Raw genomic sequence first — 19,132 nt, forward strand, 5'->3', positions numbered from 1 at the left:
TTGTTGAAGATTTGTTGATGTGTATAACTTCCTCTTTAGTCGGTGCTTTGAGAATGGGAGTGTGCTGCTAAGGGGCTGCACAAAGAAACATCGAGCAACTATGGATAGGGATCAGAAAATAGGATTATGACAGTTTTATGAGATCTTCCAGATTTACAGCATGAACTGAGAACAACCCAGAAATTCCATTGTTCTGTGCGGCATTAGGTTGTTTAATTTGCTCTAATGTGGTACTTGTGTGTGTGTAGCTTGGTTTATGGCAATTGCATGGGCAGAACAGTATTTACAGTGAGGGACGTTTGAAACAGTGGATTAGAGCTCCACCGTGAGTCCAGTCATACACCAAGTCCAGACACTCTTTTAAACACCTGTTCTTGTTCACTGCTCATTTACACACTCTCTGTGAAGTCATAGTATTACTTTAGGCAGTTCCCTGCCAGTTCCAGGAGAGGACAGCATTAGATCAGAAGTTTAAAGCAGTCCCTGAGTGTGGAAGCGAGAGCAGGGGTAAAATACACCAATATTAACATTTGTATATATTATTTCATTATTTTTTTTTTTTAAAGCTTTATTACAGCTATGATTTCATTAGATGTATTTTACATCCTAATTTTTCCACAGTTAATTTGCCTTCTCTATTTTGGTGGTGTGTGTATGGTTATTTCTTTCATGTCCTTGACTCTTTGTTGATCACTACATGATAAAACCCATGTATCGCTCATAATACACACTGGACCGTGTTATAACAACCTAAAAACTCTCAAAAACCTGATTCTAACACTTTGTTGTCAACAAAACTAGGGTTACACCGAAACAAAGTGTAACTTTCGATTTTATCCACACAGTAACAGGAGAAAAGCACTTATTACCAGAATCAACTTCTAAAGTGAGCTAATCCGGCTAAAGTTAGCAGCCGCAAACCCTTTTTCACTGCTCAGCGACTCTAGGAACATGATTATAACACTTTTGTAAACAAAACTTAAACAAACTATCAATGCAAAACATGGCATTTTAAGTTACAAGTTACTTACTACTCCAGCTTGTGTCCTCATGACTGTTTCAGCTCACTGTAATGTGTGAATTCACTCCAGTATTAACTCATGTACAGGCCACCAGCAGAGGACCCAGCGTAGCAGCCACAGAGGCTCTATATCCCTGCCACAGCTCTGTAGAATATCACAGTATATAGAATAGAGCCTCTGTAGCTTCTGCGCTGGGCCCCGTATGTGAGTTAATATCCATACCTTTATGTGGGTATTTTGTGCTTTGATTCCTTGGAGGCACGAATGGTTTAGTACAGAAGTACCCTGACACTCCTTAAAGGGAACGTCTATGATTGTGGGGAAACGCAGGCTCTTTAAAAGTGGAATGGTGTGTTTGAGGAAATTAACACTCGTATGTATGTGTCTGAAGTGTAATTTGTCTGTAAGTGTTTATTCACTGTTTGAATTACCACAGAAACTCGTTTGTAACTTGAGCTGTTTACAGTTAGCAATCTCTAGAGTTTGGAGACATTTCCACCTTAAGTGATCTGAAACAGCAAAAACTATTGTTCAATATTTACCCACCTACGGAGCAGGAATAGAGCAACATCCTCATTTGGCTCCATGCAAAGCTTGGGGTTTCTCTGTTGTCTAAAAACCTCCAGATAGCATTTCTCTGCTGTGAGTAGAGAGAGAGAGAAAGCCCAGCATACCGGACCCAGACACTTTGTTTTTTTACTCTGGGGCTTTGTAAACACTGGTTTAGACTGGTTTCAAGCACCAATCGACTGGAGAGCAGTGAATAGTGAGGAAACAACATCTGAGTTTTTTAATAAAAAAGCCACTTTTTATAATCATGAATTATGCCTTAAAACTCTGGAGAAAAGTTGTGCAATTAATTGAATGTTGTGTGGTACATACAGAAGGTTGTGATGAAGTCTGATCTACTGCGGTGCAACAAAGTCTCAGCTCCAGTCCTGGTCTTTCAGATGAATTATTCGATATGGTGTTAAAAGTTTATAAAATGGAGAAACAGGAATAGATAAGGCATGGCACCCTAAAAGACATACTCTTGACATTCTGTTGAACATATACTGGATGTTTCAGACACATGTTGATGAAATGTGACTGCCAGCAACTTAGATTCTCACACACTCTGGGGCGGTCAGTGTGCACTCTCTCTCTCTCTCTCTCTCTCTCTCTCTCTCTCTCTCTCTCTCTATATATATATATATATATATATATATATATATATATATATATATATGAGAGAGAGAGAGAGCAATACCATTTTAAAGAAATTTTCCAAAAACTATTAACACGTTATAATTTACTGTCATTTACCATATAACATAATAGTCAGGGTTTATATCTACACCAAATAAGTAATTTTCTTACATAACTGATATTTTCTGTTGCTGAATGTGCTGTTAAACAACCTGGGAGGATCAGATGGCCTCACAGAGAATTAGAATTACTTTTTTGACCACTGTGCTTGTACACAGAGAAATTTGTTGTCCGCATGTAACCCAAACTGTGCACACATTTACACACACACACTAGTGTACATTAGGGGAGTGTAGCATGACCGGCCGACTCCGGGGATCGAACCGACAACCTTCTGGTTACACGCCCAGTTCCCTCACCACCAACACACAAAGAAATATAAAATTCTGTACAGGTACTTTTTGTTCACCAAGAAACAAAACCCAATGTAAATATTTTCTCAAATGTACAACAGTTTACTGATGGCAAACAAGGAACACGCAATGTCCAGTAAATGAATTTAATTTAGAGCGGGTGGCATGGTGACACAGCAGGTAGTCCAGAGACCTGGAGGTTGTGGGTTTGAGTGTCTGCGTGAGTGACTGTCTCTGGGTGACTGTCTGCGAGGAGTTTAGTGCTCCCGATTTCCTCCCACCTCCCACACGTTGATAGGTGGATTGGCAACTCACAATTGTCTGTAGGGGTGAGTGTGTGTCGCCCTGTGAAGAACTGGCGCCCCCTCCAGGGAGTGTTCCTGCCTTGCGCCCAGTGATTCCATGTAGGCTTAGAAAGAAACAGGCTCTTTTATGCCCCATCTACACATATCCATATATATATATATGCACACACAGAGAGGGTGTTTTGCATTGTTAAATACAAAAAGAAATATATAAAAAAAAAAAAAAAAATCCACACCAACAATTCATGAGAAAGTGAAACGACTTTTATTTTTATTGTTATTTCTTTTCTATTCTCTCTCTTGTTCTAACTGTCTTTATCTATGTATATATATATATCCTGTTCATCCTGTGTCTGCAATTTGTCCTTTATTAAACCTTCATTAGAACACTTAGGACCAGCTGCATACTGTAATGGTCTCTCTCGCTCTCACTCACACACTCTCACTCTCTCTCTCTCTCTCTCTCTCTCTCAATTTCTCACACACACACACACAGGCACACATTCATAGTCCTGAGGTAGAATGACAAGAGATCATGAACATACTCTTCTAATAACAATAGACAGAACTGTGCTACTCACAGTGACATCATCATTGTTAAAAGCTCTTTTGCCATAAACACCTTACCACTGACAACAGAATAATTTAAAAAATCCTACACTTTCAGTTACATTTCATGCTTTTTTTCATTTGGGTTGGAGGGCAATAAGCAGATGCAAAAATGGATTTAAAAATATCTAGATGGGGCCTGAATCACATTTGCATGGTGCCAAAATAACGAATGGATATGTGCTTTATCTCCACAACGAATGATTCTCAGCTGGCACAAATGATCCATAATGTTGATCTCGAACATGGGATGCAGGCACTCTCACTATCACAAAGCCATTTACAACAAGAACCACAGCAAAAACAATAGTGGTCCATGTAAAAACCAAACTTGATCCTCACAAAAAGTTAAAGACAAACTACAATTTAAACAATGTCCTTCAAACCTTTATTTCCAAATTAATGAATGCCCAAATCTAGACACATCATCGCTGGACTTTCCAACCAGTGGAAGCATGGGTCCATTCTTTAAAGATTCATTCATTCATTGGTGTCCCCACTTCTGAAATCTCAGTTTAACCCTAGACTGTACATCATAAAATCACCACTAGCTGCCTCTAAAGTCTGTAAAACAAGTACCTAAGCTTTCTTAATCCCCAAAAGACGTTTCAACGCCTGTCGTACCTCTATGTTTCTGATGCCATAAGCCAGTGGGTTGACACATGGTGGAACCAGTATTAACACCGACAGCATCAAGTGGGTGTCCACGTCTTTTCCAAACATGGCAATGAATTTAATCATATTCGGAAACAACTGCAAGAAAAATATACCAAGGTAGAACGCCACAGTGCCCCGAGCTCGAATGCTGTCCTGCTGGAAGGGCTCCTGCGCCTGCCTGGCCTGCTGATACATACGGCCGTAAGAAAACAAGAATACGAGCAGGCAGAAGAACAGCAAAGACCCAATGAGTGCTTTGTTAAAGCTTTCAAAATGCTGCGGCTGCTCTATTTGTGCTTGTATAACTTCTGGCTCGCACACAAACCCCGAGATGGCACGACCAAATTCGGTTTTTCCCTCTAGCACCAGAAGAATGGATATTCCTGGTCCTGTCAAAGCCAGTACCCAGATAAAAGTCAGAAAAATGTACATTCGTGTAAATGTCATAACAGTTAAATAATGTATTCCATAACATATGTACACAAAACGCTCTAAAGCCATAGAAGCTACGGTCAGAAGTGAAGAGATGATGGCCAGAGCGGCAGTGAAGTACTGGACTAAACACCAGCCTCCAAAGCTCAGAGTCTGTCGGTAGAAGAGACAGTACAACACAGTGGGAGCTATAGTAAGAGTCTGCAATAGATCACTCAGAATAAGATTCTTCAAAAGTATGTAGCGTGGCTGCCAGGAGAGAGCTTCGGAGTGCTCCAGTCCCACCAGCAGATATGTGTTGACCACCAGGGAGAACAAGAAGAAAATCAAAATCAGAACCTCAGAGACATGCAGCGCTACCTCATTATGGACAATACTCCAAAACTGACAGGATGCCACATCTGGAAACCATGGCAACAGCAGCTGTGTCCCATTGAAAGAAGGTAGTGAGAAGTTAGCGCAGTCAGCTTGGTTCCTTGGTAGTGCAGTGCTCATATTCAATTTCTTCGGGAGGCAAAAGACAAACTGGCAAATTCACCCAAACCAGAGGGCGTTGGAGCTGGAGAAGTGCTGATGAACTGCTGAGGTGTTAAAGAGCTGGAGGTCAACAGAAAACCTCAGATGTCCTGAGGAGCTGAGAAACTGGAGATGTGTTGAAGAACTCGAAATGAAGAAATGAGCCGATTTCTGCTGCAGAACAGGATTTTCTGAAGACGTCCTGACAAATAAGAGATGTGGCAAAAAGCTCCAGGTGTGCTGTAGAGCTGGAGATGGACTGAAGTTTCTGAGATGTGCTGATGAACTGGAGAAGTGCTGTAGAGCTAGGTGTTTTGTCTGGAGTGCTCGAGATCTGGAGATGAGCTGAAGAGCTTGGGAGTGCTGGAGATGAGCTTGTGCTTGAGCGAGTTCCACGTGGGCTTGAGAGCTGCAAATGTGCTACAAATGATGTTAACACCGAGTGCAAGACCCAGTTCTTTTTATTTCTTAACGGTCATCTCCTAGCAACTATGCCCCTGTAGACACCCACACCCCCTCCCCTCACCCGACCCCCTCAGATGGTAAAAGTAATTTTATTGAGTGGATTGTGAGGTTGACATGGTGAGCTCCTTTTCTGTGAAACCATGAAATCGAGATTATTAACCATCTGTGTTCTTCTGCACATCTCTGGAGTATGTCTCGGCTTCTCTTCCTCAGCTCTGACTCACTTCCTCAGGAGGTTAGAAGCATGTATCTTTAAGTACATGCATTTTCAATGGATTAGGTTTGTTACACTTTTTTTTTTTCCCCACAAAGGGATTAGTGTCTGATCCACTCTACACCAGCACAACACACACTAACACACCACCACCACGTCAGTGTCACTGCAGCGCTGAGAATGATCCACCACCACATCACACCTGCTCTGTGGGGGTCCTGAGCGCTGAAGAACAGGGGGAAAGGGGGTAATAAAGTACACTGAGCTTAATTGTTAATAATGGTAGAACTATGGCGTGATCGGTGTGGACAGTGAAGCCGAGGGGGTGGATAGTGAGCTGAGAAAGAAGCAGCTGGCTTTTATGTTACAATTGTATTGATTACCTGTGATCAGACGGTAGAGAATACGCCTAGGATTGGAAATGACTGCTCTCTAATTGTGTTCTCCTACCAGGTCGCAGTACGGAAGGTAAAACCGCTCAATATAATCGTGGTCTTGTTCCGGTCTGATCATTAGGAACCATTAGTCATGAAAAAATGTTCTGAGAAAAAGAAAGCACTGCTTATTGTAGTCATTGATCTCATTTCAGCTTGTTGTGTGGCTTGTGACAAATAATAACATCAGAGGGAAGTTACAGTTAATCACAGGGTTCAAAAACTGGAGGGGGGTCCATTGTGAGAGAGAATGGGAGATGGTGGAATTTGTGAATAAGAATAAACATGGAGTATGAACATAAAAGTCTGCACTCACTGTGGGTACTTTTAACATACCTGAGTTCAACCTCGGTCTGAAACATGCTCAGTATCATCACTGTTCACTCAGCGCCTTCCCACCTCTACATGAGCTCTCACTTACTGTTTTTCTCCCTTACCCTCCTTCCTCCTCGTACACATTTCAGCTGATTTATTTTTGATATGTCGCATACACCACAGTCTTTTTGCCTTAGAATAAATATAAAATTAAATATCGGTACACAGCTGTGTGAGTGTGGGGCTGGTATAAAGTTATAAATAATCACAGTAAACACAAACTAATAATAATATAAAACAAATAATAAATATAAGATAATGTTTCTCTATAAAGCAGTAGGTGAGAGTGAGTTTGAAGAAGTGTTTTGTTCAGATTCTCCTTGATTTGCATGAATTTGTTAAATCCATAGCACACATTATTTAAAATCATTATTTATTCACCACTAAAACTAGGGACTGGATGATCACCTCAAATAATACAGACTCCATGAATGAAGTTAAACACATTCACACACAGGATCACTCTGGAATAATGTTAATACTGTTCAAAATAATTAAATAAATTAATCAAAATTCTGTTTAAACAAAAAAAAATTGTCCTACGCTTATTTTAACTTTGAATTCATTCATTCATTATCTGTAACCCTTATCCAGTTCAGGGTCGCGGTGGGTCCAGAGCCTACCTGGAATCATTGGGCGCAAGGCGGGAATACACCCTGGAGGGGGCGCCAGTCCTTCACAGGGCAACATAGACACACACACACATTCACTCACACACTCACACCTACGGACACTTTTGAGTCGCCAATCCACCTACCAACGTGTGTTTTTGGACTGTGGGACGAAACCGGAGCACCCGGAGGAAACCCACGCAGACACAGGGAGAACACACCACACTCCTCACAGACAGTCACCCGGAGAAAACCCACGCAGACACAGAGAGAACACACCACACTCCTCACAGACAGTCACCCGGAGGAAACCCACGCAGACACAGAGAGAACACACCACACTCCTCACAGACAGTCACCCGGAGGAAACCCACGCAGACACGGAGAGAACACACCACACTCTTCACAGACAGTCACCCGGAGGAAACCCACGCAGACACAGGGAGAACACACCACACTCCTCACAGACAGTCACCCGGAGGAAACCCACGCAGACACAGGGAGAACACACCACACTCCTCACAGACAGTCACCCTGAGTGGGAATCGAACCCACAACCTCCAGGCCCCTGGAGCTGTGTGACTGCGATACCACCTGCTGCGCCACTGTGCCGCCCACTTTGAATTTATTGTCATATCTTTTAAAATTCACTCTCAAGATTTGAACTTTTTTTTTTTTTTTTAAATGAACAAAACTTGTGTCCCTAAATTAGCTCCACACACTAAAACCCTTGCTGAGAAAAATCAGAACAAGGCACTGGTCTGAACTGGACCTGTGTGAACCTCTGTGGCTCTGCAGAGAGAGATTATTTCTGCAACAGGTTTTGAAGGCGGCATGACTGTCCCCTCTTTGTATTTGCCCTATCAGTGGGTGTCCCTTTGACAGTCACGTGATGGGGCAGGTGAGTATTAAATGCCCGTGGCTCATGGGCTGGGGGCAGCTAGATTCGCGAGGGGGACGCACTCATTGCCCTGATTCTCTGACATGGAGCCGCACTACAACAACAGCTGGGTGCAGGAGGGCTACATGCTGCAGGATGAGTACATGACGCAGGAGGATGAGTGGGACCGAGACCTGCTGCTGGACCCAGCCTGGGAGAAACAGCAGAGGAAGGTGAGAGGAGGACGATACACACAGGAAATCAATGACTTTTAGATAATCCTCTCTGTGAACTGGGGAGTTTGGAGTTGTGGTATTTTATTTCTAGTTTATGACACACAGTGGTCAGGGTTTCAGCTGGAACTGGAACAAAATTTGTTATATTTTCACTGGTTAATGGGTAAAAAAATGGGTAATGGATCCGGTACGCTAGGCATTCTCTCTCTTTCTCTGTTCACGGCAGAGAAACACAATCTGGAGGTTTTAGACGACAAACTCCAAATGCTGAACAGCATGAACTGAGATGAGGATGTTGCTCTATTCCTGCTCCATAAGGGGGTAACACTAGGTGGTTTTCCATGGACAAAATAAAAAACACCCAAATACTGCAAATAAAAGACCCACTCAGATCTCTCCCTTGTTTTGATGCCATCCCCAATCACGGAGCCTACGTCATCTGAAGTTTATTTGCAAAAGTGCATTGGATGGAAACATGACTCATTTTTTTCTGCTGATATTTCTTTATTGCGCAAAATATATGCAAAAGTTTAAGATGAAAACCCACCTACTGTCTTACTTTCGCTGTTTCTGATCACTTATGGTGGAAATGTCTCCAAATTCAGGAGACGGCTAACTGCTTTAGCAAAGGTGCTACAAAACTAAACAACTGGAGTTACACATGAGTTTTTGTGGGTACTTCTGAAGATAAACCAGGGAGAGAGCAGTGATTCCCCTTTAAGAGTGTCATCATTGTTTACTTTAGAAATAAAGTACACACAAGCACACAAACCAGGCAACGTCCTGAACTGATAACCAGTTTAAAGCAAATTGTTCACAATGGATTAAGAGTATTCTCTTAATATGTGTTCATTTTTATTTCAGTTTTTAAAAAAATCAGTGTCTAAGCTTGTTTTTCTGCATAAAAATTGGACTTTTTTATTGTGGTGAACATTTCCTGCGAAGAGTCTCTGTGTTCCGAGTTTTGAGGTCAATCAGGAACTGAAATATGAAAAATGCTACATTCATGCTACAGAGAAGTTCATTTTGAAGTGAAAACCTACAACATATTAATTATAATAATGTAATACCGTACCTGACTATTCTGTGCATCACTAAGGTATTGATAAGGGCTGATATCTGATGCATCCTGTTGGTGACTGGTGATGGAATAAAAACCCTCAGCTAAGTGTTGTGCTGCTAACAATAGCGCAGTGGCAATGACAGACACCGTTCTCACTGTGTCATTCCTGCATTGGGCGGAGAATGATGAGGGAGAGCAGATGCATGTTCTATGGCACACTAGAAAGCAGAAAGGACTCTAGGACTAATATTAACCCTGGACCTCATAAAGCACGGGGCTCCACTAATCCACTGTCCTTGGTGGGGAACACATTCGTGGCACACACCTTTATCACCAGAGGTTTACACGGTTAAAGGGCAAATACTGTGTTTAAATTAGACCAGCGGTGTTAGTGTTTGTCGTATAGCAGGGGTCTTGTTCACCACAGTGTGATCAAATTAGGGGGACCCACGCAGAAACCAAATTAATGTGGATCAAACAGTGTCTCGCGTCTCAAAACTCATTTCTAAAGACGTGCTTTTAAAGTTTGGGTTAATGTTTTTAATGTTTGAGTGATAGCAAAGCTCACTTCTGCTGTTTAATGTATGACTTAGCTTTATTTATTTTATTTATTGAATTTATTTTTCTAACTTTTTCACTTTTATTACCTGTTCACTTTTGTTTCCTCTGATTATATATTATGTAAAGACATTTTGAATATCCTGAAAAATGCTAAATAATTAAAATATATGGTTATTATTATAATTATTATTATTAATAATAATATTATTATTAATTCTCCATATGTATAGGGTCCACATGGGCCCATAGTGTGTTGTCATTTTTAGAGAGATGTTGTGTTTTCATAAGAGCTCTCTATGTCTAGCTCGTGCTGGACCCATTTCTGACCCTGGAGGGGTTATTGCCCACATGCAGAAGTGACTGGGTGAAGTTGTGAGTGACTGGGTGAGTGTTTAAAATTGTCCATAGGTGTGAGTGACTGTGTGAGTGTGTGAGTAACTGGGTGAATGTGTGAGTGACTGGGTGAGTGTGGGAGTAACTGGGTGAATGTGTGAGTGACTAGGTGAGTGTGTGAGTGACTGGGTGAGTGTGTGAGTAACTGGGTGAGTGTGTGAGTAACTGGGTGAGTGTGTGAGTAACTGTGTGAATGTGTGAGTGACTGGGTGAGTGTGTGAGTAACTGGGTGAATGTGTGAGTGACTGAGTGAGTGTGTAAAATTGTCCATAGGTGTGAGTAACTGGGTGAGTGTGTGAGTGACTGGGTGTGTGTGAAAAGTTGTTCATAAGTGTGAGTGACTGGGTGTGTGTGTAAAGTTGTTCATAGGTGTGAGTGACTGGGTGAGTGTCTGAGTAACTGGGTGAGTGTGTGAGTGACTGGGTGAGTGTGTGAGTGACTGGGTGAGTGTGTGAGTGACTGGGTGAATGTGTGAGTGACTGGGTGAGTGTGTGAGTGACTGGGTGAATGTGTGAGTGACTGAGTGAGTGTGTAAAATTGTCCATAGGTGTGAGTAACTGGGTGAGTGTGTGAGTGACTAGGTGAATGTGTGAGTGACTGACTGAGTGTGTAAAATTGTCCATAGGTGTGAGTAACTGGGTGAGTGTGTGAGTGACTGGGTGAATGTGTGAGTGACTGAGTGAGTGTGTAAAATTGTCCATAGGTGTGAGTGACTGGGTGAGTGTGTGAGTAACTGGGTGAGTGTGTGGGTGACTGGGTGAATGTGTGAGTGACTGGGTGAGTGTGTGAGTAACTGGCTTAATGTGAGTGACTGGGTGAGTGTGTGAGTGACTGGGTGAATGTGTGAGTGACTGATTGAGTGTGTAAAATTGTCCATAGGTGTAAGTAACTGGGTGAGTGTGTGAGTGACTGGGTGAATGTGTGAGTGACTGGGTGAGTGTGTGAGTTACTGGGTGAGTGTGTGAGTGACTGGGTGAGTGTGTGAGTAACTGGCTTAATGTGAGTGACTGGGTGAGTGACTGGGTGAATGTGTGAGTGACTGATTGAGTGTGTAAAATTGTCCATAGGTGTAAGTAACTGGGTGAGTGTGTGAGTGACTGGGTGAATGTGTGAGTGACTGGGTGAGTGTGTGAGTGACTGGGTGAGTGTGTGAGTGACTGGGTGAGTGTGTGAGTTACTGGGTGAGTGTGTGAGTAACTGGGTGAGTGTGTGAGTAACTGGGTGAGTGTGTGAGTGACTGGGTGAGTGTGTGAGTAACTGGGTGAATGTGTGAGTGACTGGGTGAGTGTGTAAAGTTGTTCATAGGTGTGAGTGACTGGGTGAGTGTGTGAGTTACTGGGTGAGTGTGTGAGTAACTGGGTGAGTGTGTGAGTTACTGGGTGAGTGTGTAAGTAACTGGGTGAGTGTGTGAGTGACTGGTTGAGTGTGTAAAATTGTCCATAGGTGTGAGTGACTGGGTGAGTGTGTGGTGCTCTATGCAGGGTGTGTTCCTGCTTTGTTCCCAATGATTCCAGACCTGCCACGACCCTGACCAGGACTAGCCGCTTACAGAAGATGAATGAATGAATAAAACCAGTAGTAATCTGATATGTTCCATTCTCATCTGTGTGTGTGTGTGTGTGTGTCACTCACAGAGACACTGTGTCCATTTTTATTAATAAACCAAAGAGTAGCATTCCCTCAGTCGAACATATCCTCATGATCACAGCGGAGAAGTATGTTAAACAGGTCACTTTCAAGGCCGTGAGGGTGTTAACAGGGCAGCGCTGATGAAATGTAACACCTGGATGTTATTGTTGTGCCTGGTGTTGGCACTCTGTGACTCAGAGGGACCCTCCACATCACCACTATCTGTGTTTAAAAAAGGGTCAAACAGCTGCACAGCCACAGGAGCTTCAGCAAAGCCCATTGTTTCTCTTTGCAGTCTGTGGTGACCAGTGTCTGAACTTTAAACACAGAAGCACACCTCTCATTATCACTGATGTCTTATTGAAATAATAATCTACCATGGTTTTACTTTCTAAATGATTCTATGAAATGGTTAAAAGATCTGCACCCTGTCATAAAAAAAATAAAAATATGGTGGTATTTTTGTTTGATCACGTTTGTTTTTATCCGACTCACGACGGCAGCTCGTAAAATGACGCCGTGGTCTTTTGAAGAGGTTCAAACGCTCCTTGGATCGGTGGCCGACGAAAGAATCCAGCGAGAGATGGAGGCTGCAACAAGGAAGGAACAAACTCTACTGATCTGTCTGAACTGATGACGGAGCTGTGTTCAGTCACGAGTGAAGATTAGAGAAGTTGGCTTGGGACTGGAATGTTGCCACGTGGTCTCCTCCTTTGACATCCATGGCTAAACTATCCTTGAGCAAGGCACTGAACCCACAACTGCCCCCCCCCACCCACCACAAACTCTGCGTGTGCATTCACAGCCCCTAGTGCTAGAGAGTGTGTGTGTGTTCACTGCCACAGATGGGTAAAATGCAGTAGACACAATTCGTTGTACGTTGTACAATGACAAATAAATAAAGATTACACATTTCAATTAAAGATCTGAAGCAGTGCTTATCCACAATAAAGAAAACCATCACCAGAGATTCCAAATTCCAGGGAACATTTTATAATGCTCCAAAAGCAGGTGAGCTGCACAAAACTGGAGAAGATCTTTGTTTACCACTTGCCCAAGAGTTGACAAGACCACGGCTAAATACTGTAACCAAATGGATGCTGACCCCGGTCCGTGTTTAAAGCCCCTCCACTGCACGAATAGACTCAGCACTTTCACTAAAATGGTGAGCGGTAAATGCATAAGTATGTGTACTGTGTTCTGTGTGTGTGTGTGATTGGGGGGGGGGGGGTGATGAGCTCTTGCCCCCCTATTTCTTTTTTAATTCATCCGAGAACTTACATTTACGTTTACTCGAGATGAGGAGCTTTGCTTGACGTAAACAAGGACTACTGACGTGCAGACTGACCAATTAAATGTTTACAGAGAAGGTTATCGACCAATAACGGTAGCTCTACAGTCAGACCGTCCAATCAGAAAATTTTAGGCTACTTCACCACGCCCCCTTCTCACTCAAGTGAACCAATCAGAGTAGGGGAGGGCGGGACTAGTTTGTGAATGAAGCGCTTCTCGAAGTTCTATGTCAGCTCTAGAAAAACAACATCCCGGACGTTTGTGAAATTCCGCCCGGACATTTTTTTTAATCTAAAAAAGAGGATATGTCCCGGTAAAAGAGGACGTCTGGTCACTCTACAAGTGGTACATAGAGGCTTTGGTGTGATGATGAGTGGTACTTGGTCTAAACTTTTCGAGGCACTTTACCTTTCATAAGTTTTAGTTACGTGTTTAAATTTTTTATTCTAGCTCACTTTCTACACCTATGATTTCTAAATGTTCTCCTAGGCTTTATCAACTCCTTGGAGAATAAACTACTAGATAGCGCCGATATCCTAAGGATTGATTAACAGTTTAGAGGTTGGTTTTACTTTGAGGGAAGTTATTCAGTGACGTTCATGTGAAAGCAGTAACCTTTGGTGCTTCTCCTCACTCAAGGTGCAGGAACAGTCTCAGTAATCTGAGCAAAATCTTTCTTCTAGTTATAAATGTAATCTTTTTCATTGTAACTATCCAAGCGTGAGGTGCTCTTTTTATAATAGCATTAATAAAATGTACAAACCCTCGTTGTTCTTATTGCACGCTACGTGTTTTTAACTCTTTATCTCCTAATTGCCTTTAATGTTCCTTTTGCCTCTGTAAAGCATTTGAATTGCCATTATGAATAAAAGGTGCTCTAAAAATAAACTTGCGTTGCCTTGCCTTGCTTTTTACATCATGATCTTCAGGTCTCAAACCCCATGACCTCTCAGGAACTCATGAAAATGCATCAGAGAGGAAGATTAAGCATGGCATTATTCCAACATTATTATCGAGAACATGGCGTGAGGAAAACTGCGAATTTATTCAAGTAGCCAATTTATTCACAGCCATCCAGCTGTCACTGAGGAAACAGGTGTTCTTTAATCTGTGTGTGACTCTGATGACGAATCCACAGATTGAATATGTCACAGATGGAGGATACACTTCACACTCTTCAGCCTTTTAAAGTAACAGTAGGTTGTATTTTAACCTTAACCTTACCGCTCCAAAAACTTTGTGATGCTCCACTGAGCTGTAATCGGGAGAACTAAGCCTTGGTCAGCACTGTAGAAAGTGCAATATGTAACTTTAGGAGGCGATTAGGAAACTACTCACTCCTTCCCAATTTTGTAGAGGTCAGTTACATACTGCAACTGTAGCGGACACCGAGTAGCAAAACGTAATCCCAGAGTTGAGGGCTGTCCAGTAGGAATACCTCCCACCTGTTTTTATATTGGACACATTCAGCATGAGGCTATATGGTTTAAAAAAGTTGGATAACAACGTGTAGCATAGATCTTCACAAATAAACTCTTAGGGAAGTGTACAGTTTAAGGAGAGTGTCACTGCACTTTTGGCAAAATGTAGTTGTTGGATTTACTTTTGAAGCATTTTAAATCACCCAGGGCTCAGCAGCCCAAGAGTGATGTGGAACATTTACATTGTTTCCTAATGTTTGCAAATTGATTTCTCACAGGCTACAATAAGACTTTTATGTGAAGGAACATGTGTTACAAGGCTTTATAAAGACCTCACAGCCATTGAACCTTTATCTGTAAATTCACTATCTGTAACCCTGTTCAGGGTGGTGGTGGGTCCGGAGCCTACCTGGAATCACAGGGTGCAAGGCAGGAACACACTCTGGAGGGGGCGCCAGTCCTTCACAGGGCGACACACATTCACTCACACACACACACCTACAGAAACCTTTGAGTCGCCAATCCACCTACCAACGTGTGTTTTTGGAGCGTGGGAGGAAAGTGGAGCACCCAGAGGAAACCCACGCAGACACAGAGAGAACACACCACACTCCTCACAGACAGTCACCCGGAGGAAACCCACGCAGACACAGGGAGAACACACCACACTCCTCACAGACAGTCACCCGGAGGAAACCCACGCAGACACAGAGAGAACACACCACACTCCTCACAGACAGTCACCTGGAGGAAACCCACGCAGACACAGAGAGAACACACCACACTCCTCACAGACAGTCACCCGGAGGAAACCCACGCAGACACAGAGAGAACACACCACACTCCTCACAGACAGTCACCTGGAGGAAACCCACGCAGGCACAGAGAGAACACACCACACTCCTCACAGACAGTCACCTGGAGGAAACCCACGCAGACACAGAGAGAACACACCACACTCCTCACAGACAGTCACCCGGAGGAAACCCACGCAGACAGAGAGAGAACACAGCACACTCCTCACAGACAGTCACCCGGAGGAAACCCACGCAGACACAGAGAGAACACACCACACTCCTCACAGACAGTCACCCGGAGGAAACCCACGCAGACAGAGAGAGAACACAGCACACTCCTCACAGACAGTCACCCGGAGGAAACCCACGCAGACACAGAGAGAACACACCACACTCCTCACAGACAGTCACCCGGAGGAAACCCACGCAGACACAGGGAGAACACACCACACTCCTCACAGACAGTCACCTGGAGGAAACCCACACAGACACAGAGAGAACGCACCACACTCCTCACAGACAGTCACCTGGAGGAAACCCACGCAGACAAAGAGAGAACACACCACACTCCTCACAGACAGTCACACTTGGGCACCTACCTTCACGGGCTGATGGATATATGTTTACTTTAACATTGTGTAACAAGGTATTCTTTATGAACTGGTGCAGATTAAAATTAAAGGACAATGCCTCTCTCCGTCTCTCCCAGACGTTCACTGCGTGGTGTAACTCTCACCTGCGTAAAGCTGGGACTCAGATTGACAACATCGAGGAGGATTTTCGAAATGGACTGAAGCTCATGCTCCTCCTGGAAGTCATCTCTGGTATTCACCAACCATCTTAACTTTGTTAAAATTTCAAATTTATTTTCCCATGTCATTATCTATAACCCTTATCCAGTTCAGGGTCCAGAGCCTACCTGGAATCATTGGGCGTAAGGCGGGAATACACCCTGGAGGGGGCGCCAGTCCTTCACAGTATATTTCCATGTATCTTTACAAATATACTATGAACAGAGAACATTTAAGCCACTTCCTTGTTTCTACACTCACTGTCCCCTCTCTCAGCTCCACAGTCCACTGTGGTCACTCTGTACCTCTACACTTACTCACTGTAGTCCATAAGTTGCTCTGCATACCGCTTCCCCCCTGTTCCTCAGCGCTCAGGACCCCCACAGAGCAGGTGTGATGTGGTGGTGGATCATTCTCAGCGCTGCAGTGACACTGACGTGGTGGTGGTGTGTTAGTGTGTGTTGTGCTGGTGTAGAGTGGATCAGACACAGCAGTGCTGCTGGAGTTTTTAAATCCCTCAGTGTCACTGCTGGACTGAGAGTAGTCCACCAACATCCAGCCGACAGCGTCCTTTGGGCAGTGCCTTGTGTGCACTGTTTACGTTATAATAATCTGTTCATGGGTTGCAGTGATGTAATGTTTTTGGTGTGGATTTGTTAAATGTTTTTAATGATAAATTTGTAACAAGAACGATGTGTTTCCAGGTGAAAGACTCCCCAAACCAGATCGAGGAAAGATGAGGTTTCACAAAATAGCCAACGTGAATAAAGCCCTGGAGTACATCACCAGCAAAGGGGTCAAGCTTGTGTCCATTGGAGCTGAAGGTAACGAAGACCCACTGTTTGCTTTGCAGCTTGTCTATTAGGAGAGCACCAAGCACAATCTAACACAAGCTGTCCTTCATAAAGAGTTTAAAATTTAACAAGCAACCAGCGTCTTTTACCGTGAGCTGGTTTGATGTGACAAAAAGTTAAAGGCTTCAGGGATCACGAGAGGAAAGCAATGAGGTAGGTGTCGCAGTCACACAGCTCCAGGGTCCTGGAGGTTGTGGGTTTGATTCCCGCTCCGGGTGACTGTCTGTGAGGAGTGTGGTGTGTTCTCCCTCTGTCCGCGTGGGTTTCCTCCGGGTGACTGTTTGTGAGGAGTGTGGTGTGTTCTCTCTGTGTCTGCGTGGGTTTCCTCCGGGTGACTGTCTGTGAGGAGTGTGGTGTGTTCTCCCTGTGTCTGCGTGGGTTTCCTCCGGGTGACTGTCTGTGAGGAGTGTGGTGTGTTCTCCCTGTGTCTGTGTGGGTTTCCTCCGGGTGACTGTCTGTGAGGGGTGTGGTGTGTTCTTCCTGTGTCTGTGTGGGTTTCCTCCGGGTGACTGTCTGTGAGGGGTGTGGTGTGTTCTCCCTGTGTCTGCGTGGGTTTCCTCCGGGTGACTGTCTGTGAGGGGTGTGCTGTGTTCTCCCTGTGTCTGCGTGGGTTTCCTCCGCGTGACTGTCTGTGAGGGGTGTGCTGTGTTCTCCCTGTGTCTGTGTGGGTTTCCTCCGGGTGACTGTCTGTGAGGGGTGTGGTGTGTTCTCCCTGTGTCTGCGTGGGTTTCCTCCGGGTGACTGTCTGTGAGGGGTGTGCTGTGTTCTCCCTGTGTCTGCGTGGGTTTCCTCCGGGTGACTTGTCTGTGAGGAGTGTGGTGTGTTCTCTCTGTGTCTGCGTGGGTTTCCTCCGGGTGACTGTCTGTGAGGAGTGTGGTGTGTTCTCCCTGTGTCTGCGTGGGTTTCCTCCGGGTGACTGTCTGTGAGGAGTGTGGTGTGTTCTCCCTGTGTCTGTGTGGGTTTCCTCCGGGTGACTGTCTGTGAGGGGTTTGGTGTGTTCTCCCTGTGTCTGCGTGGGTTTCCTCCGGGTGACTGTCTGTGAGGGGTGTAGTGTGTTCTCCCTGTGTCTGTGTGGGTTTCCTCCAGGTGACTGTCTGTGAGGGGTGTGGTGTGTTCTCCCTGTGTCTGCGTGGGTTTCCTCCAGGTGACTGTCTGTGAGGGGTGTGGTGTGTTCTCCCTGTGTCTGCGTGGGTTTCCTCCGGGTGACTGCCTGTGAGGGGTGTGGTGTGTTCTCCCTGTGTCTGTGTGGGTTTCCTCCGGGTGACTGTCTGTGAGGAGTGTGGTGTGTTCTCCCTGTGTCTGTGTGGGTTTCCTCCGGGTGACTGTCTGTGAGGAGTGTGGTGTGTTCTCTCCGTGTCCGCGTGGGTTTCAAAAACAAAACACTGCGTGTCTAAAACAAAACAACAAAATGGGACACTAACCCTGAGGCATCCAAAATATTCACAGACGAATGTACAGTGTACTCCACAATACATTTTCTCCTCTTCAGTAAATACAAGCTGAAGAGTAGTTCAAGACAACAGTATCATAATTTAGCACCAGATATTCAGGGGTTGGGGGGGGGCACTGTTTACCTTCAGTGAAGTGTATTTTGTGCTTGGTTTTGATTTTTAGAGATTGTTGATGGGAATGTAAAGATGACTCTGGGAATGATTTGGACCATCATCCTCCGCTTCGCCATCCAGGACATCTCAGTGGAAGGTGAGAAGGGAAAGTCAGAGGTCCCTGCAGTGTTCTCACACACACACACACACACACACACACAGAGTGGTGTGTCTGTGGACATCCTCTGGGTCTTTAGGCCTTACCTCTCTGGGGTCTGAGGGATGTTCCGGTTGCTGCAGATCTTTTTAAATTCTCCAGTTTCTCCACCTGGTCTCCGTCTGTTTCTCTCCCACTGCTCAGAACACTCTCAGCTCTCTTTGAACTGAGCTGAGGTCATTGGCTGAAAAGCTGAAGCTTTTTCAAACGCC

The 19,132-nt window shown here is 44.3% G+C and overlaps 1 protein-coding gene across 1 annotated transcript in view; it reads left to right on the top strand.

Annotated features, from left to right (window-relative positions):
* The window catches only part of LOC136690938 (alpha-actinin-2), a 67,857-nt gene that overhangs the window by 16,060 nt on the left and 32,665 nt on the right, over positions 1 to 19,132 (top strand). Inside the window, exons 3-5 of the mRNA XM_066663070.1 lie at positions 16,224 to 16,338; positions 17,010 to 17,129; positions 18,774 to 18,860. Coding sequence (XP_066519167.1) covers positions 16,314 to 16,338; positions 17,010 to 17,129; positions 18,774 to 18,860 — 232 coding nt within the window. The 5' untranslated portion in view covers positions 16,224 to 16,313. The remainder of the gene's footprint in view (positions 1 to 16,223; positions 16,339 to 17,009; positions 17,130 to 18,773; positions 18,861 to 19,132) is intronic.

The sequence above is a fragment of the Hoplias malabaricus genome, chromosome 3 (genome assembly GCF_029633855.1).
Source record: "Hoplias malabaricus isolate fHopMal1 chromosome 3, fHopMal1.hap1, whole genome shotgun sequence".
Classification (NCBI taxonomy): domain Eukaryota; kingdom Metazoa; phylum Chordata; class Actinopteri; order Characiformes; family Erythrinidae; genus Hoplias; species Hoplias malabaricus.